The following is a 24490-nucleotide window of genomic DNA, read 5'->3' as shown; positions in this document are numbered from 1 at the left end:
CAATTATACCTCAACAACTGGATTTTGTTGTTGTGGTGGTGGTGGTGGTGGTGATGGTGGTTTGCATTTTAGGGGAAAATTTGAACCCAGAATTTTAGAATCATAGGAGTATTTAGAGAGCATCTAATCCAGTTCCTTAATTTCATCTATGGGAAAACTGAAACCCTAACTGGGAAGTGACTGGTTTCATTTCTTCATAGCAAGTGGGATGTAGAGCTATAAGGGAATCCCTGCCCATTTACCTCAACTGTCATTCTTTAGGCTAATACCATACTTGGGAGGAAGATCTCAAAATGTCTGGAAGTTTTGGAATTGATAGCTAAGATATGTTATGAATATACGGAGGCTAATGTTTACAGTAATGGCTTAATGGGCTTTTTCTCCTCAGAGTATAAAGTATTTTAATCTTCAGGAGACCAAGATGTCAGATCCAAACAAAGCTGCAATTAGAGCAGAAAAGGAGGCTCTGAACTTGAAGTTACCTCCTATTGTGCACCCCCCTGAAGACATAGGTGTTGACACACCAGCACAAAGTAAATTGTTGAATTACAGAAGATCTAAGGAGCAGCAGAAGACGATTAATCAGCTAGTGTAAGTAGCATACTGGTAAATAATTCTTTTCTGGAGTTCAAGTGAAATGCTTAGTGTTCATATTCTCATAAAACAGCTTTAACTATGTAGGTTGTTTATGGACAAAATATCTTCAAGTTCAATTGGGGAAACAAAAAAGTAATCACAATAGTAAGTGCTATATATCACTATATATATGTTATATGTCACTTAAGTATAGATATGTCACTATATCTATAGTTAGTATGGGGCTTATGCTAATCACTGCTTACTCTAAGCATTGTTTTTAGCACTTCACCTGTACTTCTCACAACTACCCTATGTGACGGGTACTATTCTTATCTCTATTTTTATAAATGTAGGTATACTCAATGTTTTAGTACACTTACAGACTAAAGAAGGAGGTGCCTCAGGAGTTATGGATTGTTCTTACTCCAAAATCTTTCATCATTTCACATTGTTATGTTGAACTACTTGCAGTTCCATGAATATATTATGTTTTTCACAGTTTAGTGAAAAATAAATTTCACAATTGCTTCCTGCAATTTCCTTCACTGGAAAGTATTTGTCTGCCTGAATATTTATACTAGTTCTTCAAGGCTGGGTTTATGGATCACCTCCTCTGGAAAGCCTTCTCCTAATCCTTTTTTTTTTTTTTTAAGATTTTATTTATTTATGGGGTGCCTGGGTGGCTCAGTCGTTAAGCGTCTGCCTTTGGCTCAGATCATGATCCCTGGGTCCTGGGATCGAGCCCCACATCGTGCTCCCTGCTCGGCGGAGAGCCTGCTTCTCCCTCTCCCACTCCCCCTGCTTGTGTTCCCTCTCTTGCTGTCTCTCTCTGTCAAATAAATAAATAAAATCTTTAAAAAAAAAAAAGATTTTATTTATTTATTTACGAGAGACAGTACAAGCTGGGGAGAGAGGAGAGGAAGAAGCAGACTCCCCACTGAACAGGGAGCCCGATGTGGGGCTCGATCCCAGGACTCTGGGATCATGACCTGAGCTGAAGGCAGATGCTTAACTGACTGAGCCACCCAGGAGCTCCTAATCCCCTTTGTGCAGCTTTAACTTTTTCTACATATTTCTCTTACATCAGTTTATTTAGCGATATTACCTACCAACTGTTACACAGACATTGTGCTTGTTACTAGGGAGACCAAAGAGATTACAACAGAGGGGATCGTGTCTTTATATTCTAGTGGGAGGAGAGAGACAGTAAACATTTAAAAACAGACAAACAAAAAGAGTATGTTAACCTTTTAAGTAGTGATGGATACTATGAAGATATAAGATTGTGGGATAGAGAGTGACAGGGAAGGTATCCCTAGGAACATCACAGGAAAGTCCTGTGGAGATGATATTTAAGTAGAGATCTAAAGAGTAAGGAGCTGGGGCACCTGAGTGACTCAGTCGTCAAGTGTCTGCCTTTGGCTCAAGTCATGATCCCAGAGCCCTGGGATCGAGCCCTGGGATTGGGTCCTGGGATTGATCAGGGCATTGGGATCCCTGCTCAGTGGGGAGCCTGCTTCTCCCTCTCCCTCTACCACTCCCCTTACTTGTGCTCTCTCTCTCAAATAAATGAATAAAATCTTACAAACTGAGGGTTGTTGGAGTGGAGGGGGGTGGGAGGGATGGGGTGGCTGGGTGATGGGCATTGGGGAGGGTATGTGTAGTGGTGAGCACTGTGTATTGTGTAAGACTGATGAATTACAGACCTGCCCTGAAACAAATAATACATTATATGTTAATAAAAAAAATCTTAAATAAAATAAAGTGTAAGAAGCTTCTCATTAAAAAAAAAAGAAGCTTTTCATTTAAATAAACGGAATAGCACTCTAGCAAAGGGGATGGCAAGTGTTGAAAGCTCTGGAATATGAATGCTTTCTTGTGGTCTGGGAGCTGACAAAGGCCAGTGTCATTAGAGTATCAGGAACTTGGGGGTGAGTGGTGATATCAGGTGAAGGTGGAGAGAAAGGTGGGGGCAGAGTGTGAAAGGCTTTGTAAGCCATACTAATAAATTCAGATTCCATTTTAAGTTCAATGGGAGCCATTGAAATGTTTTAAACTGGGACATGACATGAAAATCAACTTACAGTTAAAAATATCAGTCTGGCTATTAAGAATAGACTGAGGTGGAAGGGAAGAGGGCAAGAGTAGAGGGAAACAAGAGACGAGGTAGACTGCTTTTGTAGTAACATAGATGAGAGCTTTCGGTGGTTTGGATAAGGCTGAAGACAGTGGAGGAGGAGAGAAGTATATTTATAGGGGATAGGTTTGGATTCAGAATCAGTAGGACTTGCTTTGGTAACAAGGTGGATGGTAGTGTCTATATTTATAGAGAATCAGAAGTCCAGAAGATCGGGGAGGTAAATTTTGAAGTTGAGGTGCTTATGTGACATCTAAACATATGAGGGAATATGTTAAGTAGGCAGCTGGGTATATATGTGTATATATGTATATATATATCTGTATATATGAGAAGAGGTCTAGGCTAAAGATAAAAATTTGGGAGTCAGCAGAATGTAGATGATTGTTAAGGCTATGAGGAATAGTTCAAATCACCTAGAGAGAGTAAAAATTGAGAGAAGGCAGCCCAGGAGTAAGCCTTTAGGAATTACAATATTTATATTATATAATATTTATTTTTTATAAAATAAAAAAATTTTATTTTTTTAATTTAATTTTTAATAAAAAAATTATTTTTTATAAAATATTTATTAAAAAATATATTTATTTAAGATTGTATTTATTTATTTGAGAGAGAGAGCAAGGGGAGGAACAGAGGGAGAGGGACAAGCAGACTTTGCACTGAGTGTGGAGCCCAACTTGGGGCTTGATCCCACAACCCAGAGATCATGACCTGAGCTGAAATCAAGAGTCAGACACCCAACTGACTGAGCCACCCAGGTGCCCCAAGAATTATAATATTTAGATGTTGGGTACAGAAGGGTCAACCAGCAAATAGATTGAGGAAGTGTGATTTCCTCAACAACACAGTGTATTGTGTCTTCGTTGCCATTCTCTTCTACTCACTTTGACATACTTGAGGGCAGAGATCTCAACACAAAGCACAGTATCTGGCATGTTATTGTTGATGAATAAAGGAATTTATTTTAAAGATTTTATTTATTTATTTGAGAAAGAGAGAGAGCCCAAGAGGGGGGATGGTAAGAGGGAGAAGCAGACTCCTCACTGAGCAGGGAGCCCGATGCGGGACTCGATCCTGGGACTCCAGGATCATGACCTGAGCCAAAGGCAGTCGCTTAACCAACTGAGCCATCTTTAAAGGAATTTTTAAAGGAGAAACCTAACTCTTATGCTTTGTAAAGATGTGTAAGTAGTACCTCTCTCATTTGGGTGCTTAGTAACAAATAGTGTCTCAATATTACCTGAAGCAGGGGCGGCGCCTGGGTGGCTCAGTCGTTAAGCGTCTGCCATGGGCTCAGGTCGTGATCCCAGGGTTCTAGGATCGAGCCGCGCATCGAGCTCCCTGCTCAGTGGGAAACGTGTTTCTCCTCCCCCTGCTTGTGTTCCTTCTCTAGCTGTTTCTCTCTGTCAAATAAATAAATAAAATCTTTAAAAAAAAATTTACCTGAAGCATGGTGCTGTACTAATACTGAGATTAGAATTGCCATGTGTTTATTTAGGATAAATGCATTTGCAATGAAAGGTTTTTATACCAGAAACACATTTTTTCTGGAAGACTGTGGATTTTGTGATTGTCGGGATGTGAGGGCGATCTGGCTGCGACATCTGTCACCCCATTGATCGCCAGGGTTGATTCGGCTGATCTGGCTGGCTAGGCGGGTGTCCCCTTCCTCCCTCACCGCTCCATGTGCGTCCCTCCCGAAGCTGCACGCTCGGTCGAAGAGGACGACCTTCCCCGATAGAGGAGGACCGTTCTTCGGTCAAGGGTATACGAGTAGCTGCGCTCCCCTGCTAGAACCTCCAAACAAGCTCTCAAGGATTTTGTGATTGTCAGTCTCTTGCTACCTCTACCTGTTAGGAAATAGGAACGTAGATTTCCCTGTTTCAAAGGTGGGGTGAAGTCTGTTGATAGAGAGAGCTCTAGGACTGAGGTAGGCTGTAAGGTGTCCTGGGCATAACTGGGCCCCTTCTGTGACCAGTGCCTGGGAACACTGGCTGAAAAAAAAAATCATTCTGTAGCTTTCCAGAGTCCCAGGAATGAGTCACTTCTTCCTTGGCCACTATCTCCCTCTTGATTCAGACCAGCCTTTCTCTCCTTCACTGCACGGAGTCTCTCACACAGTTCCTTTGAAATTATCCAATTTTTTGTTCATTTATTTGTTTTTGACTGTCAACACACAAAGCAAAAACAGAGAATGAAAAGGCTCACTTTTATATTCTTCCCAGCTCCTTTTATTTTTAGCCAGTAGGAGAAAACACGCTGCAGGAAATTGCTGCTATCTTAAAGGGTGGCTTTTATATATAAAGAGCTCAAGGAGGTCAAGCATATTTTTGTTGGGATAATTGCTGTGCAAGTCAGCTAGTGCCAACTAGCATACCAAAGTATAAGGCAAATTCCTTGAAAGTATGGATTGTGGAGGGCTAGGCTCTTTGGGGAAATAATGACAGATGAAAGGAAGTCTGGTTGAGGCCTTGATGATTCACAAAGAAAAGAGGAAGAAGGATATTCCAGCCACATTTCCTACTTCTTGTGAAAAAGCCTTTGGAATTTTAGTTTAGTCATGCTCACTAAGAGTTAACATGGAAATGAGTCTACTCAAAAAAGCTAATTCAGGGGCTCCCGGCTGGCTAAGTCAGTAGAGCAGGGGACTCTTGATCTTGGGGTCAAGAGTTGAAGCTCCATGTTGGGCTTAGAGCATACTTAATAAAAAAAAGCGAGTTCAGTCTTAGGCTGCTTTGATAAATGTAAAATGTCTAGAATGCATGATAGAAAATTTTCACTCTGCACCGGTCAAACAACATCTGGAATTCTGGAGTCACACTTTAAGAGGGATGTTGATAAACCATAATAGCCATGGAAGAGAGAGGAATTTTGATAAACCATCTCATTAGAAGGAGGCTGATTTGCTTAATGGGTAAGAGTGTAGACTGGCATCTATACTGGCCTGAGTTCATATCCTGTCTCTGCAGCTTATGAGCCATGCATGAATTTGGCAAGTTAAGTAACTTGATTTATCTTCATCTTCCTATCTGTAATATGGAGATAAGAATCGTGCTTTTCTCTTAGGATTTTTGTGAGAGTTAAATGAGATCCATGCATGTAAAGATCTTAAGCCAATGCCTAAAACATAATAAGCTCACCGCAAGTGGTAACTTTTATTGACAGGAATAGTTGAAAGAACTGGATAAGTATCATTAAGTTTCAGAAGGGCAACAGAAAAAGAATATGAATTTTTGTGTATAGCTCTGGAGAACCAAAGTTACAAGGATATAACTCAATATAAAAATTTTGTTTCTAAGAATATAAGCTAGCTGACCATAAATTGGGCTACCTCAGAAAGTGATGAATGCCATCCCCCTCACTCATCTCAGGGTACAACTCGATATTTTTGAGAGTATTTGTGCATCAAATAAGGTCTGAATTAGATATATGAGATTTTTTCCAAATCCACAGTTCTGATCATTCCATAGCTATTTATTGACCTTGATGGATACTATCTAAGTATTGTGGCTAGAGCAGTGAGCAAAACAGACATGGCCCTTGTCTTTATGGAACTTACCAGTCTATGCATTTATGGTTTTGGTGCCCATCTTTTCCTTGAAATTCCTTTTGGTTCTCCTCCTGCCTCTCTGATCACATCTCCTTTGCCTCCTTCAATTGTGGTTTTTTCTTATTCCTGTCATGTTTGGCGTCTTCCAATCTTCTTTCTCAGGTCTCTTTTCTTTTCCTTGTATACTCTATGCTTTGGCCATCTCCCCCAGTGTATTTACCTTTACAAACTGGTAGATTTGTCTTCCTAAAAATGTTTCCATGCTCAAAAACTCTCAGCAACTCCCCATTGTCTATTGAATAAAAAAACCCTGCTATTTGAGGCCCTTAGTTGGATATTCCAGTCCATTTCTCCAAACTAATCTCCATTTGGTCCCAGCTCCCTACTACTCCCTGTTTTTTCCTTTGATTATTCCCTTGACTTTCTGTTCCTCGGGAGAGTCATGTTTGTTCAGATCCATCTACCCAGGAAAACTACATCTCCACCTGAAATCCCCTCCCTTATTAAAGCTCATTGCAAAGGCTAGTTTGTTCATGTAGCCTTAATAGACACCTCCAGGTGGAAGTGAACTTGTCCCCTCCTCTGAACCATCACCATGCCTTTCATATGGTACCTGTTTTTATCTCCTCACCCTTTCAGTTTATCAATTCCTTGAGATTTGTTGCTGTTATATTTTAATAAAACCTAGTAGAGTGTCTTGCATAATATGAGCATTCAATATTTGGTGACAGATGGATTAGAAAATGATATAACTTTATTTTATGGATGATAAATTCCTATGTTCAAACTATTTTTTAAAAAGATTTTACTTATTTGAGAGAGAAAGAGAGAGAGAGCTCAAGCAGGGGGAGGGGTAGAGGGAGAGGCAGGGTCCCCACTGAGCAGGGAGCCCGACGAGCTGGAGGACACGTGGCTCAATCTCAGGACCCTGGGATCATGACCTGAGCCAAAGGCAGATGCTTAACCAACTGAGCCACCCAGGCGCCCCTCTTTTCAAACTATTTATCAAGTACCTACTATGTGCCCAGGTACTGTTCTCGGCATTAGGGACAAGGCAATGAATAAAATAGTCTACAACGTATAATATGTCAAATGGTGGGTAAATTCTATGAAGCAAGGTAAGTGAGGGTAAAGAGGTTGGATAGTGAAGGAAGTGATATTTAATATAAAGGGTAAGGTAAGGCTTCTCTGACAGGGTGGCTTTGGAACAGGGACAATACATATGAGGGCCTACTAAGCATCAGGATTAACTTAAAATTTGTAAGTTTGAATTGGAAAAAATTTGATTTTTATTTTTAGTCTCATTTTTTTTTATAGTATACACAGATAATTTGAAAATTAAGGTCTCATTGATAATACTACTGGGATTTGTTTCTTTTGTTTCTTTTCTTTTTTTTTTTTTTGGAGTTTCCAAAGGGATTTGTTTCTTAGAGAAAATTCAGTAAGATAAAGAACTCTTGTATTTTTTTGTATTTTATTTTATTTTTTTTACTTAAATTCAATTAGCCAAGGTATAGTACATCATTAGTTTTGTTGTTGTTTTTTTTAAGATTTTATTTATTTATTTGACCGAAAGAGAGACAACGAGAGAGGGAACACAAGCAGGGGGAGTGGGAGAGGGAGAAGCAGGCTTCCCACTGAGCATGGAGCCCGATGCAGGGCTCTATCCCAGGACCTGGGATCATGACCTGAGCCGAAGGCAGACGCTTAACGACTGAGCCACCCAGGCGCCCCCATCATTAATTTTTGATATAATGTTCAATAATTCATTAGTTGATAAAGAACTCTTGAATATCTCTTCTGTAAGTATAGTTGAAAAGACGTTCAAATTGTAATATTTTATTATGATGATTATTATTTAAGTAAACTTTACCCCCAGCGTGGGGCTTGAACTCATGAGATTGAGTTTAAGAGTTGCACGCTTCACTGACTCAGCCAGCCGGGCACCCCCAAATTGTAATTTTTTTTCAAATATTTATTTATTTGAGAGAGAGAAAGAGCACGCAAGCATGAGGGGGAGAGGGAGAAGCAGGCTCCCCGTGAGCAGGGAGCCCCATGTGGGGCTCGATCCCAGGACTCTGGGGTCATGACCTGAGCAGAAGGCAGACGCTCAACCGACTGAGCCATCCAGGCGCCCCCTGTAATGTTTTCATAATATATCTTAATGATGTCTTCAAGAGAGTCGGACATTTTTTATAATTATAAGTAGTTTAACTATAAACTATTTTTTAAACTATAATCCAGAGTTGATGGAGCCAAAAGAAGTTTAGACAGAACGCTGGATAAAAGGACACCTCCAATCCCAGAGCCAGATTATCCTCTAACTGTAAGTTTAGGTTGTCTTTTTAAAAAGTTTATCCTTATACAATTTTAATTTGTAATTATTTTAAGTTGATCTCAATATAACTAGTATTTTTAAGAGAATAATACATATACATAATACATACATTTAAGTCACTTATAATTTTTATCTCCTTGATTTAATTATGTCTTATTTGTTTGCTTTTGACAGATGACCAGTGAAATTAAAAAGAAAGGAGTGAGTTCAATTTTTTTAAATATTTCCTGTTTTTAAAATGTCCAAAGAAATTATGACAAAGTAGCTCCTTCTAAGACCACCTGCTAATAAGACCCATCCTAGAAGAGGAAGAAATTTAGAAACTGAGATTTTCATTTTCTGTGCCAAAGGAACAAGCATGTCATGGATGACAATATGGGGTTTAAGAGTTATATTTTTGTTGCCATTTGTTATTTGAGGATTAGTGGTAAATGTTTTAGTTCTTATTCCAGAAACTGGAAAAAAATTTAAAGTTGCCATTATAAAGGAAATGCATTTTGTTTTTCACTGTTCTAATATTGATATAATAATGATTACTTATTGAGAATCTATAGGGTGCTAGCCACACACTAGATGCTAGATTAAAAAAAAATGGCACTGACTGCATGGTCGACAACTTGGGGCTATGGTGTGATTGTTGGGAAGATGATGACACATAACACTTATTTCACAGCAAAGGATATGGAAACCTATGGAGCTGGCTACACGGAAGAGAAATTCATACAGCATGTTCCCAGATGGGGGTACGGGCTTTCCAAGTCTTTTCAAGTTCCCTTTGGGGATAGAGGGCTCAGGATACATCCCTGTACTGAGGATCTGTGGAAAAGCCAATTTCAGCTTCTCCAAGTTTTCTCTTTCTTTTTTCCTTCCTTCCATCCTTCCTTCCTTCCTTCCTTTCTTTCTTTTCTTTTCTTTTCTTTCTATCTTTCTTTCATCTTCTTCCTTCACCTCCCTCCCAACCTTTATGGAGACTTTGGCTGTGTATTTGCCTCTTTACTAGATAATAAGAACTGATATAAAACATTCATAAATATTTAACATGAGGCTGGGTGAATTGCAAGGCATATTTGTGTGTATGTGCTTAGCATCCTCACTCTTCATCCACCGTTCTTACCTTCTAGTGTCTTACAATCTAAAATAGGTAGCCAGGCATGAAACAGTCATTCACTTTTGAACCCACTGCTTTTGGTAATCTGGCATGAAGGAACCCCACCTCTTCATCATTAGTGTCACCAGTGACCACTAATTGCCAAATCCAAGGGATGTTTTTTTAATACTGTTCTCACTAGACCTCCAGCTGACTTTTATTTTTTATTTATTTATTTTTTAAAGATTTTATTTATTTATTTGATGGAGAGAGAGAGCACGAGCAGAAGCACAAGCAGGGGTAGTGGCAGGCAGAGGGAGAGGGAGAAGCAGGCTCTCCGCTGAGCAGGGAGCCCAATGTGGGGCTCATTCCCAGGACTGGGATCATGACCTGAGCCGAAGGCAGACGCTTAACTGACTGAGCCACCCAGGCACCCCTCCAGCTGACTTTTTAAAAATGTTTTTACTAAAACATAAAAAATAAATGTTTTTGCTTTTAAATAGTTGGACACATGGATCAGTGGAATAAATGAATGACCCAGAAGTAGACCTACACGAGTACAGCCAACTGATTTTTGACAAAGTGCAAAAATTAATTCAATAGACAAGGATAGTCTTTTCAACAAATAGAGTGGAGCAATTGGACATCCATTAAAAATTGAAACAAATAAACAACAACAAAAAAGCCCAAACCTCAGCCTTAACTTCATACCTTGTGCAAAAATTATTGAAATTAAATCATAGATTTAAATATAAAACATAAAACTATTTTAAAACCTTTTAAAAGACAACACAGGAGAATTGTAAAACTATAAACCTTTTAGAAGCAAACCTAGAGCTAAGCAGAGTTTTTAGACATGACACCAAAAACATAATCCATAAAAGAAAAAGCCCCCAAAATTATATTTCACCAAAATTTAAAACTATTGCTCAGTGAAAGACTGTGTTAAGAGGATGAGAAGACAAGCTGCACACTGGGTGAAAATACAAATCACATATCCAACAAAGGACTTAATGTCTCAGAGATGTAAAGAACTCTCAAACAATCCAGTTAGAAAATGGGTAAAAAGCATAAATAGACATTTTACCAGAGAGGATATATAGATGGCCAATAAGCACATTTTTAAAAGATGTTCAATATCATCAACATCATTAGTCTTTAGGGGAATGCAAATGAAAACCATGATGAGTTATCACTACATACCCACTAGAATGGCTAAAGTAAAAAACTGTGATTCTAGCTGACCATTCATTTCCTTTTTATTCCCTTGTATTTATTCTTCTGGTTTTCTGTTATCTGTCTGTCATCTTCATGGCTTTCTCTTCCCTGCCTGTGGACCACTGTTCTCCTTCCTTGAATCTCCCAGGATGATTCTCTCCTTTTCTGATTTCAGCTACCTTCTGTATATTGATGACTCTCAGATATTTTTATGCAAAAATACCTCAAATTCAACATGTCAAAAAAAACACAACTCATCAGCTTCCTCCATCAGACTTCTCTTCTTCCTTATTTTTGATTCTAGTTCTTGTTACCACTATCTATAGAGACACTCATGCTCAAAACATCTGAGTCTTAACTTCTCCTTCCCCCTCACCAACTACCCACCTGTCATACAATTAGTCCCCAAGTACTGTGAATATTTCTCCTATTAGCCCTCTTCTTCTCCTAGCCTTAGATCAGGACTTCATCTCTTGCTTTGCTTGACTACAGTAGACATCAATGGCTTCCCATACCCGTTAAAGCTTAATGTGGCGTGGAAAGCTTTCTGTAGTATGACCCCTGCCTATTCCCCAGCCTCTCCTCTCCCTACACACTATCATGCTTATGCTTTACCCACATGAACTTGCTTCTTAATCCTTGAGGAAATATGACATTTCTCACTTCACTGCTTTTGTCTGGCATGTCCCTTCATCATCCATTCTTCTTTTCATCTGGCTGTCTCTAATTCAGCTCAGTCATCACCCCCAGGAAGCCTTTACCCTCTTTCTATGGGTTTGGATAAATGACTTTTTCTTTGCTCCTATTATAGCCTATTTATTTTTTGTTAATTTACTTAGCACATTGCATTAGGTATTCCCTTGATCTTTTCATGGATTTAAGTGATATATTCCTAGGCTTGAGGCTAGGAATTGCTTCTTAATCATCTTTGTATCTTTAACATCTATGGTATTGAACACCAGTAGCGGATACTCAATAAATGCTTAATGAATGAATAAATATAAACACTTAAGCTCAGTAAAATATAACAGGTATTGTGATGGAAGTATGAAAAAATATAGTGGGGGCATAAAGTAGGAAGTTTTCCAAAGATGATATCTTTTTGCTAAAGGAAGAATATATACTTTAATTCTAAGGGTCAAATATGTACATATATATATACATATATATATAAAATATATATTTTATTGGGCTATAATTGAAATGTAACATATTTTTATTTTAGGGGATGAAAGGGTTAAAACACAATAAGTTAAGGATACATAATTAGAATAATGAATTTTAGACTTCCTGTCACTATAAAATCATATAGTTTATTCATGCCTAGTTTTTTATGTAATATTTTAGAGTTTGACCCTGACCTACTTTATAAAACTGCTGTAGATTTGGGGGAATTGAGAAAATATCTTCCTTGCCTACCTATAATCAAAGCATTTATTCATGAAAAAATTAATAAATGTTTACTATGTACCTGATCCTGTGTTAGATGCTGAAGATTGATCAACAAGATGGACATAGTTTTTGCTCTTATGGAGCTTATATACTAATGGGGAAGACATAGTAATCAAGTAAAACAAACAAAATAATGGTGAAATACTATGAAAGAAATACAATGTAACAGGATAGAGAGTGACTGGTCAGAGAGTGGAGCCATATAAAGCAGGTGGTCAGAGGAGGTGTCCCTGAGGCAGTGGCATTTTGGAGACCTGAATGGTAGAAAAGAGCCAGCCATAGGAAGACCTGGGGATGAGAATTTCCCAGTAGGAGGAACAGTTAAGTTTAAAGTCCCTGAAGCAGTACAGATCCTTTACTTCTTTGGTTAGGTTTATTCCTAGGTATCTTATGGTTTTTGGTGCAATTGTAAATGGGATAGATTCCTTGATTTCTCTTTCTTCTGCCTCATTGTTACATGCATAGAAATGCAACTGACTTCTGTGTGTTGATTTTATATCCTGTGAAATAAAACAGATGAACATAGGGGAAGGGAAGGAAAAATAAAATAAGATGAAAACAGAGAGGGAGTCAAACCATAAGAGACTAAAAAAATATTTTATTTATTTATTTGACAGAGAGAGAGATAGAGAGCACAAGCCAGGGGGGTGGGCAGCAGGCAGAGGGAGTGGGAGAGGCAGTCTCCCCACTGAGCAGGTAGCCCAACTCAGGTCTTGATCGCAGAACCCTGGGATCATGACCTGAGCTGAAGGCAGATGCTTAACTGACTGAGACAACCAGGCACCCCATAAGAGACTTTTAACTATAGGAAACAAACTGAGGGTTGCTGGAGGGAAGGTGGGGGGAAGATGGGAAAGTTGGGTGATGGGCATTAAGGAGGGCACTTGATGTAATGAGCACTGGGTTTTGTATGCAACTGATGTTTCACTAAATTCTACCCCTGAAACTAATAATACAGTATATGTTAACTTGTTAAATTGAATTTAAATAAAAAATAAAAAAAAATAAAGTCCTGAAGGAGAAAACAATTTGGTATGTGCCAGGAACTGAAAGGCCAGCTTGACTAGAGCATACTGAATGAGCTCATGAGAGTACATAAAGTGAACTTGAAGAGAGAGTCAGGGGCCAGATTATGTAGGCTATGGTAAGGAGTTCATTTTACCCAAATTGCAATGGGAAGTCATTGAAGGATTCTACTCATGGGAATATTATAATTTGATTTATATTTTATTGATAAAAAGCCACTTTGACAGTGATGTGAGGGAAAAAAAACAACTTTGATACTTTAAAAAATGGATTATGGCCAGGGCAAGAGTAAAAAGCAGGAAGAATCAGCTAGTAGTAAAAGACAACAATCTTGGATGAGAGATGATTATAGCTTAGAATGATAGTAAAAGAGCTAGAAAAAGTTGATCGATTCAGGATATATTTGGGATGTAGACATGATAGGACTACTGATAGATTGGATATGAAAGGTAAGCGAAAGAGGAATCAAGGATGACTTTTCGGGTTTTGGCCTGACTTTATAAGGTAATTGGTGCCATTTATTGAGATAGCTAAGACTAAGGGAGGAATGGCTTAGAGGCTTGGGAGATCAAAAGGTCTCCTATGGCTATACTGAGATTTCAGGAATACCTCAGTTCTAGAGATATGGATTTAGGACCCATCAACACATATAGATGATACTAACAGTCATGCGTCTAGGTGAAATCACCTAAGCAGAGAGAGAGAAAGCGAGCAGAGGAAAGCAGGTTCATTACTAGAAAGAGGTCAGTCCATTGATATATAGTTAGGGATTGGGAACCATCACAAGACTTTTGAGATCAAGTAGCACAATAATGGAGCAGACAGAATTTTGGAGTGAGCAACTAATTGAAGAAAAAAAATTGAAGTAAGAAACAAAGGAAAAAATGTACAACTAGACCATTCATTTAAACATCTTTTAGGGCACCTGGCTGGCTCAGTCGATTAAGCATCTGCCTTCGGCTCAGGTCATGATCCCAGGGTCCTGGAATGGAGGTCCTGGGATGGAGCCCCGCAAGGGCTCCCTGCTTAGCAGGGAGCCTGCATCTCCCTCTCCCTCTGCCGCTCCCCCTGCTTGTGCTGTCTCGTGCATGCTCGCTCGCTCTCTGTCAAATAAGTACATAAACAAACAAACAAATCTTTAGAAAAATGTACAAACCATCTTGTTATTTTGAAATAATTTCAGATTTATAGAAAAGTGGAAAAAGTTTATAAAAAATTCTTCTATACGCTTTACCTGTTCCTATAATGTTAACATTCTTACCTGAAACAGTGATTATTATGGTGGTTACCAAATAATATTTCCATCATTCCTTGTATATTTTTTAGTTGGAATTTTATAGTAAGGAAGAACTTCATCCTTTCTCTCATCATTCACTCATACCAGTATGGGCTATGGAGTCTTACTGTAACCATTGAGTTATAATGTGTTGTTATTATTATTGTTTATTGTGACATTCAGTTGTCCCAGATTTGGCCAGTGGGAGTTCTTCAAGTTAACTTTTTTTTTTTTAAGATTTTATTTATTTATTTGACAGAGAGAGACACAGTGAGAGAGGGAACACAAGCAGGGGGAGTGGGAGAGGGAGAAGCAGGCTTCCCGCTGAGCAGGAAGCCTGACACGGGGCTCAATCCCAGGACCCTGCGATCATGACCTGAGCCGAAGGCAGACGCCCAATGACTGAGCCACCCAGACACCCCTTTCAAGTTAACTCTTACGCCCTCCTTTTTTTTTTTTTTTTAAGATTTTATTTGTTCATTTATTTGACCCAGAGAGAGAGCACAGGCAGGGGGAGGGGCAGAGGGAGAAGCAGACTCCCTGCTGAGCAGGGAGCCCGATGAGGGACTTGATCCCAGGACCCTGAGATCATGACCCGAGCCAAAGGCAGACGCTTAACCGACTGAGCCACCCAGGAGTCCCTATGTCCTCTTTTTCTTATCCCATCATTCTTTGAGTTCTTATGTTCTGATGCAATAAGATGTTTCAGGCTTTCCTGTACTTTTTCTGTTCTAACCTTGGAATCACTCATCTCTCCAAGGACTCCTGGCCTTTTTAGTAGAGAATGGTATTTAGAAACTGTGGTATGAGAGTTAGATGTGTTCCTTGACAATGGATGAAATTGCTTCTTGGCTCTCTCAGCAGAAAAAGCTAGGCAGTTATCTATCCATCCATCCTTCTATCATCTATCTATCTTAAAAATCATGTGTTTATACTGATGTCTCCTATTCCAATTCAGGATCATAGGATCTATTCTAGTCTTCCCCTTTCCATATTTGTAGCTCCCTTTTCTGATAGTGAGAAACCTGGCTTTTACAAACCATAAAATATTTACTTATTTTGTTAAATCCTAGAATACAAATAAATAGTTTTTAAATTGCTAACTCATGAGACTGTGAAAAATATACCTACTCACTACAGTTCAATATTTGTCTCTGGTTTTTTGTATTTAGCTTGAAGGTATAGTGAAGCTACTGTGTTCAAAAGTTACTTTGGTTAGTTCTACATCCTTTCAGTGTGACTATGTTATTAATTTGAAATCTATTTAGGTTCATGACTTTGTTTTTCATTTTGTTTTTCCCCCCTCATCTTTATTGATTTTCTTTACTTATATTTTAAGCATGTAAAACAGTAGCATGGTTTAAAAGTCAGAACTACATCAAGAGATATGCTCAGAGTAGGGTCCCCCATCCTTTTTGCCCTGTTCCCATCCCCCCATACTTTCTACCTGGTCCAACCCTCTCCCTCTTTTTTTTTTTTTAAAGATTTTATTTATTTATTTATTTAAAAAAGATTTTATTTATTTATTTGACAGAGAGAGACACAGCGAGAGAGGGAACACAAGCAGGGGGAGTGGGAGAGGGAGAAGCAGGCTTCCCGCCGAGCAGGGAGCCCAATGTGGGGCTCAATCCCACGACCCTGGGATCATGACCTGAGCCAAAGGCAGCCACTTAATGACTGAGCCACCCAGTGCCCCGGATTTTATTTATTTATTTGAGAGAGAGAGAGAGCACAAGAACAGTGGGGTGGGGCAGAAGCAGACTCCTCACTGAGCAGGGAGCCCGACACAGTGCTCAATCCCAGGACCCTAGGATCATGACCTGAGCCTAAGGCAGATGCTTAAGTGACTGAGCCACTGAGGTGCCCCAAACCCACTCCCTTTAAATAACCAGTCTCATTAATTTCTGGTTTATCCTTCCTATGTTTAATTTTTCATAAAGGAAGAGATTTATTTTTGTATTTCCCCTTTTATCTTATACAAAATGTATCATAATTTAAATATTCTTTTGCATTTTAACAACATACCTAGAATTTATATCAGTTTATAGAGATCTTCTTCACTCTTTTTTCTTAGTTTTCTTGAGATAGAATTGACGTATGACATTGTGTAAGTTTAAGGTGTACAATGTGTTGATTTGTTTTCCTCATTCTTTTTCACTGCTGCACAGAACATCAATGTGTGGATGTATAATAATTTATTTGGTCACTCTCAAATGTTTCCAGTATTTTGCTGCCATGAATAGCCTTGTATGTGTGTTTTTGTATTGGAGGTATATTCTCAATTTCTAGAAGTTGGACTGCTGGGTCAATATGCAGTTTTGGTAGATATCGCAAAATTTCTCCCCAAAAGGATTGTGTCAATTCACATTCCTACTTGCAATTTGTGAGAGTACTTCTTCCCCATAGTCTCACCACAGAATGTGGGGGTCATATTTTTTACTTTTTATCAGTCTGATAGGTGACAAATGGTATCTCAGGGTAGTTTAAGTATGCTTTTTAAAATTATGATAGGATTAAATATTTTTCATAGAGTTAAGGACCATTTTTATAATATTTTTATTGTAAAATGTTGGTTCATATTTTCTCCCTATTTTTCTATTGGGTTTTGGTCTTATTTTCCCTGAAATTAAAATCTAGTAAAATACAACATAAAATTTACCATTTTAACCATTTTTTAAAATTTATTTTTTAAAAATATTTTATTTATTTGAGAGAGAGAGAGAGAGAGAGCGTGCACGAGTTGGGGGGGAGGGGCAGAGGGAGAGGGAGAGAAAGAATCTCAAGCAGACTCCCTGCTGAGCATGGAGTCCGACACGGGGCTTGATCCCATGACCCTGAGATCATGACCTGAGCTGAAACAAAGAGTTGGATGCTCAACGGACTGAGCCATCCAGGCGCCCCCATCTTAACCATTTTTCAGTGTACAATTCAGTGGTGTTTCTTCACATAGTTGCACAACCAATCTCTAGAACTTTTCATCTTGCAAAACTGAAACAATACTCACTAAACAACTCCCCATTTCTCTCTTCCCTAAGTCCCTGGCAACTACCATTCTATTGTCTATTTCTATGAATTAGATTACTCTAGATACCTCATATAAGTGGAATTATATAATATTTGTTTTTTGTCATTGGCTTATTTCATTCAGCATAATGTCCTCAAATTTCATCTATCCCTTACATTTTTAAGCATTCTTTATACTTTGAGATATATGTTGCAAATCTTTTGTCCCAGATTGTCAGTTGTCTTTTGATCATTTTTATTGTGACTTGTTTTGCCATGTAAACATTTTAATTTTTATGTAGTCAGAATTTGTCAGTCGTTCTTTTTGTTTTGTTTTGGTTTTTTGTTTTGTATCTGGAACTTGAATCATAGCTAGAAAGTTTTCCTCTACCCTCAATTATAGCAGAATTTATCCATTTTTTTGTCCTTGTGTAGTTTTATTGTTTAATTTAAATTCTTGATGTATTTGGAATTTACTCTTGTGTATGGTGGAAGGTATGGATTAAATTTCTCTTTTTTCAAATGGCTAGCCAGTTGTCCCAGAACTATTTTTTAAAATATTCATCTTGAGATACCACATTTATCATATGCTAAATTTTCCTACATACTGGGCCTATTTCTGGACTTTCATTTTTTTTTTTTTTCCGCTAGTCCATCTATCCAGGCTCCTGTTCCACACTGTTTTAATTAGAGAGACTTTATAGTATGTTTTAATGTTTCCTAGGGCTAGTCCTCCCTTGTAGATATTCTTTCTCAGGGATTTCTTGGCGATTCTCACATGTTTATTTTTCCACATGAACTTTAGGCTCAACAAGTCTAGTTCTATAAAAATGTATGCAGATATTTTTATTGGGATTGCATTAAATTAATTTTGAGACAAACTTAAATTTTCATGTTAAAATATCTTGGTAAACAAGATTAAGTATTGTCTTTCTACTTGTACTTGTCTATTTTTGTCAGATTACTTATTGTTACTTATTTATAAAATTATGCTGCTATTGTACCAGAATATAATCTCCAAGAGAGCAGGGGCTTTGTCTTTGTTTACTGGAACAATGAATATTCGTTGAATTAATATTTGTTGAATGAAGGAATAGTAAGTTAAACAAAGGATCTTTGTTTTGCCTTGAGAAAATGAAAAGTATACAAAGAACAATTTGACAAGAACTTATCAAAAACAAAGAAAAATATAAAGTGGTTTCTTTGAAAAGACAGAGCAAAATGTTTTCCTGCCCAGACACCTGACCTCCAGTGAATTTATAGTTCATACATGAGGGCTCCAGAGAGTATGATTTATTCTTCTACGTATTAAAAGTTGAGGGATTGCCTTCTGTATCTAGTTCACTCATGCTTCATCTACAAAGCCCCTTTTATGAAGTATATGACATTTCACCTACTAGAAATTCATTTTGGCTGCTACCACATACGGGTCCAGTGGGAAGAACCTCTAGACTTGCCACCCTGCCTTCACTTCCCTGGCAGGGCTCCCTCCTCCAGCCCTGACTGTTTTCATCCAGGACACAGAGCCGTTGTGATCACAGGTTAGCCATGTAACAGTGACATGAAATGCAGGGACACCTGCTGTATATTGTTGATGTGCTTCAGAAATAGAGGTCTATATTGCTTAGAGCCCTTTGCCCAACATAAAGGTTCTAAATAATCTCTTTCTCCTCTTCCCAATTCCTGTTACTCTTTAGGTTTCCCTATTTGAATCCTTTGAGGCTATGAACTTCTGTTTGATCCACCACTCCAGGCCCTCCATTCCCTTCAGTCCCCTTTCTTACTCTCCAGAAAACCAGGGTCCTTTCCTGCTTGAGGCTCTGGTGTGCCTAAATCAACTTGTTTTTGTGATTATCTCACACTATCCTGGAGGTGACCAATTGGTTCTTACTCTACTCAGATGCCCCCCTCCAGATTAAATTCTAATCGGTTCTGTTTCTGCCCCACCACTTGGGTATGCTGTATTGGAGCCCCTCTCTGTTTCTTCTGGTTTCATTTGGAAATCCATTTCAAATGGATTAATGCTAAATATTTCAGTGTTTGAGTGGATAATACATGGGCACACCCAGCTTCCCTAGCCCACTCTTTGGTCCCAATTTCCAATTCTTACTCATTCAATAAATATAAACTGAGCACTTAAAAAATGGTTTCTTTGTAGGTCATTCTTTTGGGTAAAATGTGTTTATTCTGAAAACATGTTATTTTTCAGAATACTTCTATTCTGAAAAAAATGTTGTCTTGAATAGACAGAGCTCAGGAGTTATGCTGAAATACTACACCATTTAGAACACTTTATTTTTTCTTATTATATTCTCAGTTCAATTATATTTATATGAAGCAATGTGTAGAAAGCAGTCCTATAGTACCTATTCAGCAGGAATGGCTGGATCACATGTTAATGCTGATACCTGAGTCTTTAAAGGAAGGGAAAGAAAGAGAAGAACTCATGAAAAGTCTCATAAATGAAGTGTCAAGTGACTTTGAAAAAAGTATGAAGAGGTATCTGGGTAAGTAGCATTTAACACACGCCAAGCTTCTTTGACTTTTGTTCTCCACCCCTCCAATCACAAGTAGAAATGTGAATAATGAGCATCTATGTATTTAGCTATATGTATTTCTTAGATATTATTTTAATTTAAAGTTTTTATTTTGAGGGGTGCCTCGTTGGCTCAGTTGGTAGAGCGTGCGATTGTTGATCCTGGGGTTGTAGGTTTGAGCCCCACGGAGGCCCTTTACCTACACCCCTTGGGTGTAGAGATTACTTTAAAAAAATGAAATCTACTTTATTTTTTTTAATTAAATTAAATTAAATTTATTAACATACAATGTATTATTTGTTTCAGGGGTACAGGTCTGTGATTCATCAGTCTTACACAATTCACAGCACTCACCATAGCACATACGCTCCCCAATGTCCACCACCCAGCCACCTCATCCCTCCCACCCACCTCCACTCCAGCAACCCTTAGTTTGTTTCCCAAGATTAAGAGTCTCTTATGGTTTGTCTCCCTCTCTGGTTTCGTCTTGTTTCATTTTTCCCTCCCTTCCCCTGTCTCTTCCCCTTCCTCTGTCTTGTTTCTCAACTTCCTCATATCAGTGAGATCATATGATACTTGCCTTTCTCTGACTGACTTATTTCACTTAGCATAATACCATCCACGTCGTTGCAAATGGCAAGATTTCATTTCTTTGATGGCTGCATAATATTCCATTGTGTGTGTGTGTGTGTGTGTGTGTGTGTGTGTGTGTGTGTATATATATATATATATATATATATATATATATACACCACATCTTCTTTATCCATTCTTCTGTTGATGGACATCTAGGCTCTTTCCATAGTTCGGCTATTGTGGACATTGCTGCTATAAACATTGGGGTGCACGTGCCCCTTCAGTTCACTACATTTGTATCTTTGGGGTAAATACCCAGTAGTACAATTGCTGGGTCGTAGGGTAGCTCTATTTTCAACTTTTTGAGGAACCTCCATACTGTTTTCCAGAGTGGCTGCATCAGCTTGCATTCCCACCAACAGTGTAGGAGGGTTCCCCTTTCTCTGCATCCTTGCAAATCGGTCACTTCCTGACTTGTTAATTTTAGCCATTCTGACTGGTGTGAGGTGGTATCTCATTGAGGTTTTGATTTGGATTTCCCTGATGCCGAGTGATATTGAGCATTTTTTCATGTGTCTATTGGCCATTTGCAGAAATGTCTGTTCATGTCTTCTGCCCATTTCTTGATTGGATTATTTGTTCTTGGGTGTTGAGTTTGATAAGTTCTTTGTAGATTTTGGGTACTAGCCCTTTATCTGATATGTCATTTGCAAATATCTTCTCTCATTCTGTCGGTTGTCTTTTGGTTTTGTTGACTGTTTCCTTTGCTGTGCAAAAGCTTTTTATCTTGATGAAATCCCAATAGTTCATTTTTGCCCTTGCTTTCCTTGCCTTTGGTGATGTTTCTAGGAAGAAGTTGCTGCGGCTGAGGTTGAAGAAGTTGCTGCCTGTATTCTCCTCAAGGATTTTGATGGACTCCTGTCTCACATTTAGGTCTTTCAACCATTTGGAGTCTATTTTTGTGTGTGGTGTAAGGAAATGGTCCAGTTTCATTCTTCTGCATGTGGCTGTCCAATTTTCCCAACACCATTTGTTGAAGAGACTGTTTTTTTTTCCATTGGATATTCTTTCCTGCTTTGTCAAAGATCAGTTGACCATAGAGTTGAGGGCCCATTTCCAGGTTCTCTATTCTGTTCCATTGATCTGTGTGTCTGTTTTTGTGCCAGTACCATACTGTCTTGATGATGACAGCTTTGTAATAGAGCTGGAAGTCTGGAATTGTGATGCCACCAGCTTTGCTTTTCTATTTCAACATTCCTCTGGCTACTCTGGGTCTTTTCTGGTTCCATACAAATTTTAAGATTATTTGTTCCATTTCTTTGAAAAAAGTGGATGGTATTTTGATAGGGATTGCATTAAATGTGTAGATTGCTCTAGGTAGCAAAGACATTTTCACAATATTTGTTCTTCCAATCTAAGAGCATGGGACGTTTTTCCATTTTTTTGTGTCTTCCTCAATTTCTTTCAGGAGTATTTTATAGTTTTCTGAGTACAGATTCTTCGCCTCTTTCGTTAGATTTATTCCTAGGTATCTTATGGTTTTGGGTGCAATTGTAAATGAGATCGACTCCTTAATTTCTCTTTCTTCTATTTGTTAGTGGTTTATAGAAATGCCACTGATTTCTGTGTATTGATTTTATATCCTACCACTTTACTGAATTCCTGTATGAGTTCTAGCAGTTTTGGGGTGGAGTCTTTGGGATTTTCCACATAAAGTATCATATTATCTGCAAAAAGTGAGAGTTTGACTTCTTCTTTACTGATTCTGATGCCTTTTATTTCTTTTTGTTGTCTGATTGCCGAGGCTAGGACTTCTAGTACTATGTTGAATAGCAGTGGTGATCGTGGACATCCGTACTGTGTTCCTGACCTTAGGGGGAAAGCTCTCAGTTTTTCCCAATTGAGAATGATATTTACTGTGGGTTTTTCATAGATCGCTTTTATGATATTGAGGTATGTACCCTCTATCCCTACACTGTGAAGAGTTTAAATCAAGAAAGGATGCTGTACTTTGTCAAATGCTTTTTCGCATCTATTGAGAGGAGCATATGGTTCTTGTTCTTTCTTTTATTAATGTATTGTATCGCATTGATTGATTTGCGGATGTTGAACCAATCTTGCAGCCCAGGAATAAATCCCAGTTGGTTGTGGTGAATAATCCTTTTAATGTACTACTGGATCTTATTGGCTGGTATTTTGGTGAGAATTTTTGCATCCATGTTGATCAGGGATATTGGTCTGTAGTTCTCTTTTTTGATGGGGTCTTTGTCTGGTTTTGGGATCAAGGCAATGCTGGCCTCATAAAATGAGTTTGGAAGTTTTCCTTCCATTTCTATTTTTTGGGACAGTTTCAGAAGAATAGGTAATAATTCTTCTTTAAATGTTTGGTAGAATTCCCCTGGGAAGCCGTCTGGTCCTGGGCTCTTGTTTGTTGGGAGATGTTTGATTACTGCTTTAATTTCCTTAGTGGTTATGGGTCTGTTCAGGTTTTGTATTTCTTCCTGGTTCAGTTTTGGTAGTTTATACATCTCTAGGAATGCATCCATTTCTTCCAGATTGTCTAATTAGTTGGCATATAGTTGCTCGTAATATGTTCTTATAATTGTTTGTATTTCTTTGGTGTTGGTTGTGATCTCTCCTCCTCATTCATGATTTTATTTATTTGGGTTCTTTCTCTTTTCTTTTTGATAAGTCTGGCCAGGGGTTTATCAATCTTATTAATTCTTTCAAAAAACCAGCTCCTAGTGTCATTGATCTGTTCTACTGTTCTTTTGTTTTCTTTTTCATTGATTTCTGCTCTAATCTTTATAAATTCTCTTCTGCTGGGTTTAGGCTTTACTTGCTGTTCTTTTTCCAGATCCTTTATGTATAAGGTTAGGTTGTGTATTTGAGACCTATCTTGTTTCTTGAGAAAGGCTTGTATTGCTATATACTTCCCTCTTAGGATGCCTTTGCTGCATCCCAAAGGTTTTGAACAGTTGTGTTTTCATTTTCATTTGTTTCCATGAATTTTTAAGTTTCTTCTTTAATTTCCTGGTTGACCCCTTCATTCTTTAGCTGCTCTTTAGTAGTATGCTCCTTAGCCTCCATGTATTTGAGTTCTTTCTGACTTTCCTCTTGTGATTGAGTTCTAGTTTCAAAGCATTGTGGTCTGAAAATATGAAGGGAATGATCCCAGTCTTTTGGTACTGGTTGAGACCTGATTTGTGACCCAGGATGTGATCTATTCTGGATTATGTTCCTTGTGCACTCAAGAAGAATGTGTATTTTGTTGCTTTGGGATGGAATGTTCTGAATATATCTGTGAAGTTCATCTGGTCTAGTGTGTCATTTAAAGCCTTTATTTCCTTGTTGATCTTTTGCTTAGATGATCTGTCCATTTCAGTGAGGGGGTGTTAAATTCCCCTACTATTATTGTATTATTGTCGATATGTTTCTTTGATTTTGTTATTAATTGGCTAATATAATTGGCTACTCGCATGTTAGGAGCATAGATATTTAAAATTTTTAGATCCTCTTGTTGGATAGACCCTTCACGTATGATGTAGTGTCCTTCCTCATCTCTTATTACAGTCTTTGGTTTAAAATCTTAATTTGTCTGATATAAGGATTGCTACCCCAGCTTTGTTTTGATGTCCATTTGCATGGTAAATGGTTTTCCACCCCCTCAGTTTCAATCTGGTGGTGTCTTTGGGTCTAAAATGAGTC

At 38.3% G+C, this 24490-nt stretch overlaps 1 protein-coding gene across 1 annotated transcript in view; it reads left to right on the top strand.

The window, feature by feature from the left end:
• The first annotated feature begins 421 nt into the window (after positions 1-421).
• Positions 422-24490, top strand: part of DNAH12 (dynein axonemal heavy chain 12) — a 234173-nt gene continuing 210104 nt past the window's right edge. The window contains exons 1-4 of the mRNA XM_032412204.1: positions 422-591; positions 8514-8595; positions 8782-8808; positions 19987-20176. Of these exons, the coding sequence (XP_032268095.1) occupies positions 422-591; positions 8514-8595; positions 8782-8808; positions 19987-20176 (469 nt within the window). The remainder of the gene's footprint in view (positions 592-8513; positions 8596-8781; positions 8809-19986; positions 20177-24490) is intronic.

This window comes from Phoca vitulina, unplaced genomic scaffold (genome assembly GCF_004348235.1).
Source record: "Phoca vitulina isolate PV1807 unplaced genomic scaffold, GSC_HSeal_1.0 scaffold13, whole genome shotgun sequence".
Lineage (NCBI taxonomy): Eukaryota > Metazoa > Chordata > Mammalia > Carnivora > Phocidae > Phoca > Phoca vitulina.
The sequence above is the reverse complement of the archived record's forward strand: the minus strand, read 5'-3'. Positions and strand labels throughout refer to the sequence as shown.